Consider the following 16,223-nt stretch of genomic DNA (forward strand, 5'->3'; position numbering starts at 1 on the left):
TCTACTGATTGAATTGTATGCTTATTCATGTCTACATATCTAAGGTTAACAAGAAACAAACAGATCTTCATTATGTTTACTGGGTGCCTCGACAGACACTTGCTTATGTATGTATTATTCTGCCCTGCTCTTCATCACTTCATTTCTTATAAATCTATGCTTAAATACTGAATGGAGAGCATTTGCCTTTCCAGGTTCATGTAAAGATGATGCCCTCTGGTGGATGGTAGTGAAGATCACACCTTTAACTATACAGCTCTGGGTTGGTTTTTTGTTTGTTTTCTAAATTTATCTTCAGTTGGTCTTACATCCCAAAGTGATTAGGATTACTGTCAGAGTACTCATACCTACTGTGATGTGAAGAATACAGAAAGATCCTTTCATCCAACCAGGCCTGTCCATTCCACCATTATATTAGGCCTCAGTAATAATCTTTTGTGGCTTTGTAGGACCCTGCTAATATTTATTATTTTACCTCAAAAATACATATTTTGAGACATAATAATATTTGGAGGCATTAATTTACTACCAGAGATTAGTTCATCAGTGTCTAACAGGACCTCAAAAGAAAGTACTCAGAAATGGACAGATCTGTCGACATGTGGCTTTGATATCTCTTCAACTTTTACCTTTGCAGAGAGACAATATCCTAAAATATTAATATTTTGGCTTTTTTTGTAAAAAACAGTTATTTACATAACTTTACCCCCAATTAATGAAAGACTGCCTCAAGATGAGGTTGGGTTATAATTGCAAAAAAGAAGAGTCAATTTTTAGGTTAAAAACATCCAAATTATGCCCTTAATACAAAAATAGGAGGCCTGAATGAATTGGAAAACAGAATTTTGCCATATCACTAGGAAAGAGTGTAGAGGAAAAACAGATTCCCTACCTTCCCAATCTCAGGACACTAGAGGAGGTTCAACTAGGCTTTAGGAAGGAGGGACTGCAAAGCTAGGCAAGGCTTGAAAAATACCCAAGTTGTTGGGGAGAAACAAGGGGATGGGACCCAGAGGTGACAACCAGGAACAGGGCAGAACCTACAGAGAAAACTGCATACCTCCACTGGTCACCAAAACCAAGGAGAGGCACAGAAGCTAAACTAATGCCTGATAAATATTTTATTCCACCCCAGGGACCACTGCTTATTTCCAATGGAGAGCAGCATTGTTACCTGATCAAATATCCCACTGGCGCAAGGTGTAAGCCTTCCATGGAGAGCTGCCTGCTGGTCACATGCATGCCATGGCACATTCAGAGACATTGCTGACCCCCATCAAAATGACACTGGGAAGCACCTCCCCCTTTGCAGCAACTCAGAATGCTCACAAGCCCCCCAAACCATAGAGTAGAGAACCTTCATGACCAGACAATAATTCATCCCTGCTACACTTTAACGCTTGAGCAAGAAAATTAACAAGAGTAAGGCCAGAACCAAAGAAAGATGGGTATGTCTAGTTCTCCTAGGAACCAGAAGAAAAAGGGAAACTAGAAGGATGATGACCCCCTAGAACCCCTGCCTCAGCCTCACTCTGTCCTAAGCCTGGATATTATAGCCATGACCAAGAGTAAGGGAAGCTTGACATATTCTTCGTATCCTGGGGTGGCAGGGAAAGAAGCATAACGGGTGGCATAAAGACATTCTTTTGCAAGTTGCCAACAATTTAACTTTACTACTCAGAATTCGACCTCCCTTGACACTCAGATATAGCATTATGTGACATAGCTAAATGTCTGGCTACCTTGAGCCAGTTTTTAACCCTTTGAGGTTTTAGATTATCATCTATGAACCTACATGATAAGACAGTTGTGAGGATCAAAAAGAAAATTTCATGGAATAAATAAGCCATTGAATTCTCCTACATGTAAGAACCAGAAAGGATTGGCTCCAGGTGAGTCTGCTACTTGGAAATTGATTGAGGTGCGTACAGAGCAATGGGCTGATTGCTGATCTACCCAGGGAGAAGAATCTGACAGACTCTACACTTGGGGAGACCGATCGATAAATTCTGGAAGCACATGAGTCCTTTTGAGACCTCACTCTGTGCAAGGTGTTGCTCTGTTCTGATAGACCCTGCAGAAGAAATTGCCTTCAAGGATTGTGGTGGTGTTACCATGGCATCACATATGTCCAAACTCCTCAAAATGCATACATTAAATATGTGTGATTGTTTTTATATTAAGTATATCTCATTAAAGCTGAAAATAAAGGATTTCTTTGATAAATCATAACCTAAGGAAAGAATTAAACAATAGTTCTCTGAGTTATTTATAGTGAAAATAACAGTTTAGATTTAGTATGGGTATTGAAGAGAGAAAGGGTGAGGAGGTGGTTATTATCATGGGTAAATTATTATGATGTACTAAATGTAACTAGGGCTCAGTATGCTATGGGGTGGGTGAGGATATTTATAAAGACCCAAAGACAGGATATAGTACATTTATTTTCATGCTCTCCTGGGAGGGATGTGAAGAATACAGAGAGGAGCAAGGCAAGCAGAATGCCTTGGTTGGAGTTGAGGAGAGAGTAGGGAGGTGGGGGAAATAGTTGGGAAGCTGAGAATGAAGGTCATAGTCACATATCTCTTGTGTTTCATTTGCCTTGCCTCTGCACCCTGCTCAGCAAATGAGGCTAAGAAAAGCCAGAAGGGGTGAAGGGTATGCCCATCCCAGCAGAGTCTGTTGCCTCAGTCATCTTCTCTGACACCTGCACTTCCCACAACTTCTCTTCCAGGTATTCCAGAATGTGCAGGTGACAGAAACCATTCCTGGCTTACCCAGGTTCAAACATCAACAAATGTAACAATACCACAAAAAAGAGAAGCCATAGACCCAGATCATCAAAATGGCAATGGAAGCCACATGCCAGCAGAAGAAGGTGGTGACAAATATAATGTTGTTTTTGTCATCATCCATCCATTTATAGCCAGAAATTGGTTTGTACAGCATAAAGCCTATCTGAATCAGCCAAGAGCCTGTCATCATATAAAAAAAGGCCTTCATCACCCAGAGTTGCAGCACATCAGGGGCCCACAGCTCTGCGATCACCACCAACGCCAGCAGGAATATGGCCTGAGTGAGCAGGATGTGAGACTGCAGCTCCACACCTTCTGAGTCCTGCATGTGAGACACCATCAGAGGCAGAAACAGAAACATGCCCAGGGCTTGGGCACCTTGCTCCAGAGCGGCACACCTCTGGGGCAGCACGTTCTGGCTCACCACATCTACACACCCGCTCAGGAAGAAGGTAATATATAGAGTGAGATGCTGCCACTGTTTGCGGTACAAAAAGTTTCTCTGATGATATATCTTGCTGATGAGTACAAACTGTCCATGTATGTTATGCAGCTCTTGAGCTACTAAAATGCAGGCACTTAATATCTTCACCAGCCCAACATAGTGTATTTGTCTCAGCCTTGCCCATCTTCCTTTGCTCCAGGGATGGCGTGGCAGATACTGGACAGGGTAGTTGCATATCAGGGCCCTGGAGACTAGTCGTGCATGATAAAGTCCATAGAAGAAGAGAGACAGTCCGGGGTACAAATGACCTTCAAAGCCTCCCATGGGACTGAAGGTAGGTCTGACCAAAAGCAGAGACAACCAGCTCAGAAATGGTCACCTCAGGTTCTAGAGTGTGGAGGGAGCTTCCTGAAGTCTACTTATATCCTCTCTCCAGCTCATTGCATCTACATACAGAGGGGAAATGGTTTTGGAGGAAACCCAAATTTCCGGTGGGGTGGGTGTCATGGTTTCCGTTCTGGTCTTCTGCTCTGGTTCATTGACAGCTAACCATCCATTGCCAATGAAATAAGCATATTCACCATCACAATGCCTGGGCATCTGCAGTTCTTGGAGATTATGCTAAAGGCCCCCCTTGCCTCTCTTACTTGTCCTTGACGTTCCTTACTTCCCTCTCAAAGTCACAGAACATAAGAAAGAACTGAGAGAAAGCATGGAGAATACACAATGTCTGGCATATCTCTTAAGACTCCTCACATATAATCTCATATAATTACTAGGTATAAATAAATGTATTCTCCTGGGCATAAACAGTCTTAAGAGTCACAAATAAACCTACACAATATCCAGCTACTCTGATGTTATTTGAGGATTACCAGAACGATATTCACTCCTGAGAATCTCCTGCTGATCTCCAGATCAGAAATGACATGCCACCACCTGAGATTCTTTCCTTTGGGCTGAAGCAATGTTTTTCCAAGTTAAAATGCAGGTGAATAGGTTCTACTCAGAGGTACTGATTCTGAATTTCTTGGGGGTGGTGTCTTGTAATAAGCATTCCAAGAAACGTTCCCAGGTAGTTCTTAGGCACACTAAATTTTGAGGATCACTGAGTAAAATGTAGGTACTGGTAAGAAAGAAGATCTTATTGAGGTGCCTGGCTGGCTCAATCAGTTAGTGTCTGACTTCAGGTCAGGTCATGATCTCACAATTCACGTGTTCGACCCCAGCAACAGGCTCTGTGCTGACAGCTCAGAGCCTGGACCCTGCTTCAGATTCTGTGTGCTTCTCTCTCTCATTTTGCCCCTCTCCAGCTTGTGCTTTGTCTCTCTCTGTCTCTCAAAAATAAATAAACATTAAAAGTTTTTTTTGAAAAAGAAAGAAGATCCTATTAAGCTAGTAACCTAGTGTGAATTAGCCATCAAATATTTTCTCTCATGAAATAAGCATTGAGTTAGAATGTAATGGTCATATTACCCTTCATGACAGTCAATCAAGTACAAGAATGTCTCAAGTTAAATTTGTGTCATATTGCTCCTATATATTTCCATTTTGGTTTATTTATTGGTAAATTCTCTTTTGTTCCTACTATCTATGGATCTTCCATTTTATTTTATCAGTTTTACAAATATAAAAAACTATAATTTTATATTGATCTTCATATTAATCGTCTTGTTGCATGTAGCTACTGCTCTTACTAATTTTCAAATGATTTTATATAATCATGTTATCTTCAGTAATGAAAAAATAATCTTCTCTTATATACACTTTTGTCTTTTCTAATTGCCTTTTCCAATTGCATTCGCATGATAGAATTCTATTGTTGTTTTAACTATGAAATCTCCTGGGAAGTGTCTCCTCAAGCCCTGGGGGTTTAGTGGGAGCTATCATTTTCTGATAAATCCTGCTTTCCCAGTCACAGATCAGACAAGGGACGAGCACCTAATCCAGTGAGAGTAATCTAAACCCTTCAGCAAAAATTTTTTTAATCAAAGAAAACAGCTCTCAGATCTTTCATAGATTATATCAATTCTGTTCACAGCTGAACTAATTAGCATATTTGAATTTTATTTCCTTCTCCATGGATCCAATAACATATTAGTCATCTGTTGCTGTGTAACAATTTAACACAATTTAATTTAGTGGCTTAAAACATCATGCATTCATTTCAGTTTCTGTGGGTCAAGATGCAAGACAGATCTCTATGGGACCTCTGCTCACGAGTCTCACAAGGTACAGTCATGGTGACAGCCAGGCTGCACTTCATGCTGAAGCTGAGTCCTCTTCCAAGTTCACATGGTTGTAGCAGAATTCCATAGGACTGAGGTCCCATTTGCTTGCTAGTTATCATTTCACATGTACCAGATAGACAAAAATGAGCTTGACAACAGTCTGACAATGTGAAATAAATAGAATGATTAATACATTGCTAGTGGAAATGTAAATGATACACTTTGTTAAAGAATTTGATGTTATGTGGCATTATGTAGTAAAGTTGAAGATACATATCCTTACTTGTATAAACTGTACAGTAACTCTCATACATGCATAAAAGGATCATATTTAGGAATCTCCATAACAGCACTGTGTATAACTGGCAGAGAGAAGGAGGAATAATCAAAATGTCTTTCAACATTAAAATGTATAGATAAACTTTTTTTATAAAATAAAAATGATAGAGAAGTAAAAGTGAAAAATGAAAAATACAGCTATAGTCAACAACATTTTGATAGTTAATTTTATGTGACAACTTGACTGGGCCACAGGGTGCCCAGGTTAAATATTATTTCTGGGTGTATTTGAATTTAGTAAAGTAGATTATCCACCCCAATGTGGGTGGCCTCATGAAATCTGTTGAGAACCTCAATAGAACAAAAGGTAGAGGAAGATGGAATTCATCCCTTTTTCTTCCTGCCTGTACACTGGACTGGGACATAGGTCTTCTTTTGCTCATGTACTGGGGCTTATACCATCAGTTCCCTTGGCTCTCAAGCCTGTAGACTCTGACTGGAATTATACTACAAGGTCTCTAACCTAGAGACAGTGAATGTGGGATTTCTGTGCCTCCATAATCACATGAGCCATTTCCTCATGATCAATCTCCTTTATATGTATACATCTATCGGTTCTACTTCTCTCAGGAACTCTGACTGATACCAATGTGGAACTTCAAAAATATAATTTTATATGAAAAAAGAATGTCACAAAAGAATATATACTGTATGCATATATATACTGTATGTATATACACGTGTGTGTGTGTGTGTGTATATATATATATATATATATATATATATATATAGTTCAAAAACACACAAAACTAAACAATGTGAACACATATGTGGAACATAAATCAAATTCAGGAAAATGTTTACCCCCCAGAGGGGAAGAATAGGATAGATTTGAGAGAGATGCAGAGGCATGGAAAATAACAATGGTTTTCTGTTCTTATAGTTGGTGGGGACCACAGGAGTGTTGATTGTATCCCAACTCTGTAGAGTTTACATGTAGTCTATAAATGTTATTTTTTATCTACTGAATATTAATTTTTTTATTTGAGAGAGAGAGAATGAGTGGGGTGGAGGGGCAGAGGGGGAGAGAGAGAGAGAGAGAGAGAGAGAGAGAGAGAGAGAATCTCAAGCAGGCTCCACATGGAGGCTGACGCGGCGCTTGATCCCACCAGCCTGGGATCATGACCTGAGCTGCAATCAAGTCAGATGCTCAACTGACTGAGCTACCCAGGTGCCCCAATATTAATTTGCTTTTACAGAAGTAAGAAGACTAGGTAGAAGTGCTGTGTAGGTAAGTACGAATTGATGTCTATTAAGTCCACTTTAGGGTGAGAAGGTAGGAAGACAGCTATTTGCAATTGGCCTCTCCAAATGCCAAAATGAGTTTTTCTTTAGGACATCAACACTTATATGTATCATTCTACAACTGGCTGTTTTTCACTTAGTCATAGAATGTGTTGGAGGCAGAGCTATTTTGTTATATGATAGCACTATTGATTCCATTTAATATTAGCATATTTATCTAGCCCCATAGTGTTGGACATGTTGGTCTAGCTGATTTATTTATTTTCTTTTTAATTTTTTTTTCAACGTTTATTTATTTTTGGGACAGAGAGAGACAGAGCATGAACGGGGGAGGGGCAGAGAGAGAGGGAGACACAGAATCGGAAACAGGCTCCAGGCTCCGAGCCATCAGCCCAGAGCCCAACGCGGGGCTCGAACTCACGGACTGCGAGATCGTGACCTGGCTGAAGTCGGACGCTTAACCGACTGTGCCACCCAGGCGCCCCTAGCTGATTTATTTTTTAATAATAAATTCTGATTAAATATTCTTCTTTAGAGTACATAACCATAAACAGCATTTCTGAGTCACAGACTATTTTTTTTAATTTAATAGTTAATTAATGAATCTCCCTTGTGGTCATGCCAATTTTCAGTCACCCCTACAATATATTAATCAACAAGTTCTCTGCATTATTTATCCCCACCTACTGCCCTTGTCCAAGCATCACCAACTCTGCATTGTTGCAACATCTCTTAACTGAGTTCTAATCCTCATCTATTCCTGTCCCCATTGCAGCCAGAGTGAGCTTTGGGAATAGAGAGCAAATAATGCCAATGGCTAATTTAAATTCTCCAGTAGCACCCCATTGATTTATGGATAAAATCCATACCCTTAGAATAAGCTTGAAGGTGCCTCTTACTTTGGCCTGGCCTCATTTCCAGTCCCTCCTCACATGTACCATTGTCTCCAGGCATATCAGAAGCTTCCAGTTCAGTCTTGAATGGTCTTCCTGTTCCACATTTTTTTTCTATCCAGGAAACTCCTCCTTTCTCCTTTAAAGCTCCGCTCAAGTACTGTCTCTCCTCCCAACTAGGAAAGAAATCTCTCTATGCAACTTATACACATCTCTATAGTTACACTTATACACATACACTTATGCACATCTCTACAGTCACATGGTTTTACCACTCTTTATTTATTGGGAAGTATTTGAAGTTGGAGACCATGCTCTGTCTTCTTTGTCTCTTTAGAATCTAGCCCCACACCTGGAGGTGCTCAGTGTTTGATAAATGAATAAATGAGTGAACTGTCATATGAACACATGGTCTCTACCATAAAATGTTTTATAATCTAGTTATAAAGACAGAGTAGAAACATACAAATGACGCAAAGTTGCTAATTCTAAGAGCTAAATGTCGAATAAGTGAAACAAATGTCCAGAACTATTTAATTAGAGGAAAGAGTTCACTCCTGCTGTCGAAGTCAAGACAAATACAATCATTCACAATGAACAGCTGGAGAGACTAACATATATAAGTTCAAATTTTATCTTCCAACTCCTTTGTCCTTGGATGAAAAGGGTGTGGAGGACTTGGCATAATTGTAACACAAATATTCACTCTCTTGGCGGGCAATATTGCCCCTATGGAGAGCACATGGTGTAAACCAATGGCAGAGTGTAATCCCAGAAAAGAGCTTAGTAATGCAGAACAGAGCTCATATTCAAAGAATGTCTGTCTTTCAGTGATAGGCGTTGAGGGTTCATTAGTGAGGGGTAGACTAGATGGTCTCAAAGAGTCTACCAGGTTCTGCATGTGTGGCTGTCAGAGCCCACATATTTCATGGTGAAAGTCCTGGTATAGTAATTAGGAAAGTCATGTGCTATTAGAGGGATGTAAGTGAAAATTTCTCTCCTCTTACTCCTTTCCAGCCAATAACAGAGGGACAATTATATGGAAGATGAATGTGTCATCTAAAAGGATGAAAGGAATGAGCATACCCTATTGGTTGGGAGACTTATGGCCAAAAATAAGTGGAATGTAAATCAGGTCCCTCTGTTTGCCCAAATGTGGCAGAAGCAAGTAGTTTCCCCTATTGAGCCAGATATACCACTGATGGGGCAGACAGCTGGGATGGGAAAGGAGCAAGTGCCAAACTCATTAACTGATGTCTCATAGCCTACAAACAAGGCCTCCACCAGAGGCAACCCTCCTGGTACTACTGTAGATACTTGGCTACCCCTAAGAGAAGGTCTGGTGGGCACAAGTCCCAAGAGTAAGGTATGAATCTTGCTGGTCATCATAATCATCTCAGAAATTTAAAAAAAAAATAGAGTACTAAATTTTTACCCTGACCTTACTAAATAAAGTCTCTGGGTGGGAAGCCTAGGAATCTGCATTTTGAATTATAACCACCGCCCCCCTCTCCTGTCCTGCCACTGGTGATTCCAATTCAGGCCATCTTTCCTGAGGCTTGGAAACCATTGCTTTAGACTAGAAAACACCATCCTGGTCATTAGGCTACACTTGGGCTCCATCTTCCTGCTTTCACAAACCCACAGATTTACCCAGGAGTATGGGGTGACATCTTTATAAAGGTAGAACCCAGCAATATTTATCAAGAGAGGCTGTCATGCAGAAGGAAGAAAGGGAGGGCAGAGGTGGGAAGAGGCTAAATGAAAGATGGGTAGGGGAGGGAGAGGGAAGGGGAGGTGGAGGACAGAAAGAAAAATGGAGAAAACTGAAAGAGACATGGACGACAACTCAACAGAAAGGAAAGAAAGGGTGAAAGCAGCCCAGAGTCTGAGAAGAGAGAGACAAGGAAAAGGGGAATTGGAGGAGACAGAGGCTGTGCTCTCTCTCTCCCAAGGATGTGAGAGAAGTAAAAAATCCTCCATGTCCAGGCCCCAGGAGACCTTATTGGTTAGTGATTAAGACAATAAGGAGTCTGATCTGTGTTTGAGACCTAGTTTGGCCATTTGTTAGGTAGATGCTTTAAGACAAGGTATTTATCTTCTCTAAGACTCATTTTCCACACAGGTAAATGTGGGATTGCAAGGTCTCCATGAAATACTGTAATTTAAAGCAGGTTATAAATATAAAGTACTTTAAGTTAGTAATCAGAGGGCTGAATGAGACTATAGAGTCAATTTCTTCCAAATCCCTCTTTTCACAAAGGAAGAAACTGAAGCATAGATGGTGACTCACAGGATGTCACACGGTTAGTGAGTTAGTTCCTAACAAAGTCTATGCTGAGATACTGGGTCACAAGCTCACTGCCTACAAGGAATACAAGAAAACACCAGCTCCACATGAAACAAAGTATAAGTGGACCAAGGCTGTGAGCCCCTGTGAGGAATAAGCTTAGGAATTCTCTGAGCCTGCACTGATGGGTTAATAAGGCAAAAAGAATCAGGAAGCCATAGGATGAACACACCCAAGTTTTGGGTAAACAAGATTAGGTAAGTAAGATTAGGTAAACTGGGCAAAGGCCCCAGTATAGGACAAATGGGGCAAAGGCTCCCAGTATAGGACAAAGATGTACAACAATAGCAGAAAGCTGCTTTCACAGAAAGGAAGGAAGGACCAAATTAGGTAAACAGGTAAATAGGGCTATAGACCACAGCAGGGATAAGTTGCCCAGAGTGGAGCTAATTAGCAAAAGAAAGATGCCTTGTTGACCCTAAGGTAGCATGTTCTGTCTTTCTTGTCCCCTAGGCCAGTTTAGGTAATCAAGGGCCTCATGTTTGCTGTAAACAACCTTCCACCCAGCACCAGAATCTTGTTTTGTATTGACCAAAACCCCTAACACCTCATATCTCCAAAACCCCCTTTCCCCACACCCATGAGTTAATGTTTATAGTTTCAGTGTCTCTCTGTGCACGCCCATCATGCTTGTAAGCCTTCTGATTTAATAAAAATGGAGCAAGGACCCTTATTCGGGGCTCTTGTCTTCTCCCAGACATTAGCCTCTGTCACATTTTCAATCCTGTGTCTTTCTCTCTTGCTGGACAAGAGAAAACTTCAGACCCAGAGTCTACGACAAGCCCCCTTCTCAGCTAGCCCCTCTATTGATGGGGCCTGAGATCCCAAAGAGCCCAGCCCTCCAGCAAGCCCATGGGCTGGATCTGGATCTGTCTCATTCTGTCCAGTCCCGCAAATCAGTTATTTGAAGCTGGGCTTCCTGGTAGAAGGATATGTTGGCTGCAGGGGGAGTGGCTTGTCAATATGGATTACTGAAACAGATACTTGGTAACAAGAATTTATTTGTCTTTATCCAGCACCACCCAAGGAGAAAGACTATATTTGGGAGAAAATAAGTATCCTATTATAGGAGTGAAGTCTTTTTGGAAAAGGGACAATTTGTCAAGCCTTTTTTTTTTTTTTTTTTTTACCTGCAAGTTCATTTAGTTATCTACATTCTGAGTCAAGGTTCTGAGTTAAATTATCCCTAGGCTACCTTGATCCTAGAGTGAACGGTTGGGTGGCAGGGAGCATGGATGGATGGTGGGGAACAGGGGAGTATCTCATTGGTGGGCACTGATATTTCTGTCACTGGAAAGACATATCCTCTAATGTTAATGAATAAATCCTGCCTTCTTAAGATCCCCAAGTCCTGCCCCTCCCCACTTTCTGCAATCCCAGCTACAGTTGTCTAATGTTGCCCAGATCACATGTTTACATTTAAAGGAGACACCTCAGAAACACCAGTGCCTTGATTTGATTCATTTCAATTCCGTGAATGTGTATTAACTACCTATAATCAGCAAGACACTGTGCTAAAAGCTGGTATTACAAAGATGAATAAGACATGACACCTGTCCTCAAGGAACTCAAAAGCAGTATGTTGCCACTCAAAGTGTGGCCCATAGGCCACCAATGTCAGCATCACTTGGGAGTTGTAAAAATTCAGACTCCTAGGCCCCAAATCAGACCTACAGAATCTGAATCTCTAGGTGATTTGTATGCATATAAAGTTTGAGAAGCACTGATTTAGTAGGAAAGACCCAACAAAAGCCATTTTGAATTAAATTTTATGTTGGTGAAATAAACCAAGTATAATGGGAAAATAAAGAAGAATATGGTTAACTCTGATGGAGGGGCAGACATTTACACTGAAATTTAACTTGAGCAGGTCAGTAATGTGGGAATGGGGAGCAGATGAGAGATGATAGGAGCATTCAGGTGTGGAAAATAGTATGAACAAAGCTATGAATGTGTATGGTGTGTGAGGGCAGGAGTGAGGGTGAGGACAGGCCCCATGCAGAGCCAGACTGGGACAGACTGGAACAAAAGTCTTTCAAGAGCTTTTAGATGTCACTCTGGGATGGATGGCACCATCCAGGCTTAGACATTGTGCGCTCCTTTGTGCTGAAATGGCTGGGGAGTCTCTTTCTACCCTTGTTACCAGCCCTCCATGCTAGGAGCTGATCAGTGCATGGACAGGAAGAGGCCTATTCTCAACCTCTAGCCCTCAGTGACCCCTCGGGGATGAGGGGCTGATGTTTTCAGTCAGCAAAGGATGCCGAATCTCAGATCTCATGCCAGGCCACCTGGTCCCTGGCAGCAACTCTGCAGAACAACCTTGGGAGGGAGTGGATGCACAGATTCCCACAGATTCCCATGGACTCCCACGAATTCCTCGCAGCCCAAACAGTCTTTAGGGAGAAGGCTTCCCTCTTATTCAGGTTGTAAGGTAAGTTGACTGTGGAGAAAGTCAAGAAAGTAATGACAAATACTGGAAAAGGATTTGAGGCAGGGTCTGGAGGCTGGGTTTCAGTCTCAGCCTGGCCTCTAGACCAAAAGGAAGTCTCTGGGCCTCAGCTGTAAAATGAAGACGATGGTATATGATTTCCAGGTAGCCCTGATAGCCTGTGATTATGGCATCTTCTAGTCTTTGAAAGGGCCACCATTTTTCCATTTTACAACTACTTACATTCTCTTGGAATTCACTGCCCAGTGGCAAAATAAAACATTCTTCTTAGGGACACAGTCTCTACCCAACACAAGGGCATCTTGGTTATACTGTACATTAGGATTAAATTTAGGTGAAAAAAAAATTATCTGTGTATCTATCTCTATATGTACTTAATCATTAAATAGATGTTAAACATCTACTATGTGTTTTGTTTGGTAGCTGAACTGGGCACTAAAGTAGAAGCCTGAGTTCTGGCCAAAAATTTTCTCACATATATGTGGAGAAATATGACACATCTTAGCATAGAAGAAAGCAGTACATAATTCCATAATAAAGTGTTTTATTAATGATAATTGTTAACATTTCACAGTGCTAAACACTTTATAGGAATTACTGCCTTCATTCATATAGATCTGTGAGGTAATAAATCACTTAGGATGTTTGGGTTGTGAATGATAGAAAACCCTGATTCCACTGGCTTAAGCATTAAGATATGTATTCTCTCACTTAATGAGAGCTTCACAGGTAGTGCAGCTCCAGAGCTGGTAGTACAGTGGCTGAGTGAAGTCATCAAGGACTCAGGTTATCTCAAGTTTCTCTCTCTTCTATTCTCATTGGTCTTGTCCTCAGACTAGCAAACATCATGGTTTCAAAATGCTGCCACACTTCCAGATAGCACCTCCATACAGAATGCCCAGAGGCAGAAAAGAGAGCTTTGTTTTTCATTATGTATCTAAAATCACCCAGCCTGGAGATATACTCTATAGAGATAGATAGAGACAGATATATATAGATATATATATCTATATGTATAGATATAGATATATATATCTATATGTATAGATATATATACAGATAAAGATAGAGATAGAGATATATAGATAGATATGTAGATAGATATAGATATATATGGGGGGGGAGAGAGAGAGAGATACATAGATGATATAGATATATACATAAAGTATTTCTTTATGATGGGGACATCTCCCTGACTGAACCTGGATTTCATGCCCACACCTAAACCCAACAGCAGTAAGGGAACCACCACTGGGCTCAGCCTGCTTCACTCTCTGCAGCTGTGGCCAGTGCCCAGGTCCACCTCTTCTGATACATGGGAGGAGGAGAGTAACTAGCCCCCCCACCCCCCAAAAAAAAAAAGAGGGAGGAGAGTATTTCTTTAGGATGAAAGAAAAGGCAGGTGGCTAGTAAGAAGGCAAATAAACAAATAAATGTTTCCGTTTTACAGTTTGAAAAAATAGAAGTTTTGAGAATTAAGTAATTGGTCCAAGGTCATACAATTTGTACAGAGTAAAATTGGAATTCCAAATGGAGCCCATACCCTGACACATTCCAAATCAGGTCTAAGTGACCTGCACCTTCCCTGCCTTCCTGACCTCTACCTCCAAGCAGTTACTCACCCAGGGTCAGAGGTTCCTTGCCCCCTCTGGTGCTGCAAAGCATATCTGTTATTTGCTCTCCCAGCCTCCTCCAGGGCAGGGCCTAGGTCTCATTCATCTTTTTATTTCTCTTTCCGCTCCACTCTCTAACACCACTGTGCTCACTTGCTTGTAAAATAAGTCTCCATCTATTATCCCTATTAGACCGATTTTCCTCCTCAGGATAGAGCACATGTGCTTCCTTTCTTTTGCTACTTTCTTAGCATCACTGCTGCCCAGAACTCAGCCCTAATACTGGGAAATATTCAGAATAAGTAAAGGCGTAGACACTGGGTCCAGACAGAACAAAGGTTCAATTCCAGCTCTGCCATTGACCAGATATGTGAGTTCAGGCAAATGACTGCACCTCAGCCTAGTCTCCTTACCCATAAAATGAGGAGATCTACCACACAGCGTTATGGTAAGGATTGAAGGAAATAAGAGTTTAGCACAGCCCTCAGTAAATGGGAGTTCTTGTTTTTAATTAACTAAATTAATAACAATGAAAACTCACATGAGCACAGTATATCACAGTTTGTAGAACATTCTTTACATGATCTCATCTGACCCTCATAACAGCCATGTTACGTGAATGATGCTCCCTCTTTGTGAAGGCGGAGGAAACAGACTCTGAGAGAGGTTAAGAGCCTCATCTGTTTCAGGTTCTTTTAGTACATTCTATGGTACATTCTTGGGTGCTTCTCTCCCATTACGTGTGTCAGGGGACCCTTCTTGTTGTGGATTATCCCCATCATGAGTTGAATTGTGCCTGCTCCCTAATTTGTACATGGAATTCCTAACCTCCAGTTAATACCACAGAATGTGACCTTAGTTGAAATAGAGGCATCACAGATGTGTCTAAGTTAAGATGTCATAGTGGAGTAGGGTGTGTTCCTAATCCAATATGACTGGTGTATTTATAAAAAGAGGAAATTTAGACACAGACACACAGAGAGAAGGCCACGTGAAAATGAAGGCAGAGATGGAGGTGATGTTTCTACAAGCCAAGGAACACTGAACTCTACCAACAAACCACCGGAAACCAGGAGAGAGGCATGGAACAGACTCCTCCTCACAGCCCCAGACCGAACAACGCTGCTGACAGCTGGATCTCAGACGTTTCACCTCCAGAACTATGAGACAATACATTTCTGTTCAAGCCACTCAGTTTGTGGTACTTTGTTACGGCAGCTCTAGCAAACGACTGCAGTCTCCTTGGGCAGGGGACTACGGATTTGTGAACCCACTTCTCTTGGGTTGCTTTTCCCTTTTGGAACCTTGTTTGCTTCTGCTGGGCACCCCCTGGGTTTCACCAGGCCAGTGCTAACTATATTGTACATTAATTTCATGGCTTGAGATTCTTGCATCCCCCAGACTTGAATAGTGTGAATTCAGAGAGGCTTCAGAGTCTCACTTATGCCTTATTTTATTTCTACCCTGAGCTGTTAGCAGACAGCAGCTTCCTTAGTTCCTGAGCTGGTGGGAAGAGTTTATTTAGGCTCTCTTACACTGACAGGACCATTTCCAAATCCAGCCTTTATGCAGAAATCTGTGTTTTAGTTAGAGTCCAAGTCCATACCTCCTGTCCCTCTATTGGCATGAAAACCCCAGCTAGTAGGGCCTCTATCTGGGACCAGTCAAACCCTGCCTGCCGACTCATGATCTTGCCATCTAGCTCTGAGTTACAGTTTATATTTTATCACTTGGGGATTAGGGGTTTCTTCTTTAGATCTTGGATTTAAAAAATAATAATGTTGTTCTGCTACATCTTGTTTGTTTTATCCCCCATGTCTTTTCCGGTGGAGGTGGGATGGGGGTTAGATCAGTCTGTTACAT

General features: G+C 41.3%; 2 protein-coding genes across 5 annotated transcripts in view; both read right to left on the reverse strand.

Moving 5' to 3' along the window:
* The window catches only part of RGSL1 (regulator of G protein signaling like 1), a 158,876-nt gene that overhangs the window by 102,630 nt on the left and 40,023 nt on the right, over positions 1–16,223 (reverse strand). The gene's annotated exons all lie outside the window — the stretch shown is intronic.
* On the reverse strand, positions 2,791–3,564 carry LOC125155192 (transmembrane epididymal protein 1-like). Its single transcript, XM_047840179.1, has one exon. The coding sequence runs from the start codon at positions 3,562–3,564 to the stop codon at positions 2,791–2,793; it is 774 nt and encodes a 257-aa protein (XP_047696135.1).

The sequence above is a fragment of the Prionailurus viverrinus genome, chromosome F1 (genome assembly GCF_022837055.1).
Source record: "Prionailurus viverrinus isolate Anna chromosome F1, UM_Priviv_1.0, whole genome shotgun sequence".
Taxonomy (NCBI): Eukaryota; Metazoa; Chordata; class Mammalia; order Carnivora; family Felidae; genus Prionailurus; species Prionailurus viverrinus.

Excerpts from the sequence above, each read along its gene's own strand:
- LOC125155192 (XM_047840179.1), bottom strand. The coding sequence starts at position 3,564 with ATGGGAGGCTTTGAAGGTCATTTGTACCCCGGACTGTCTCTCTTCTTC.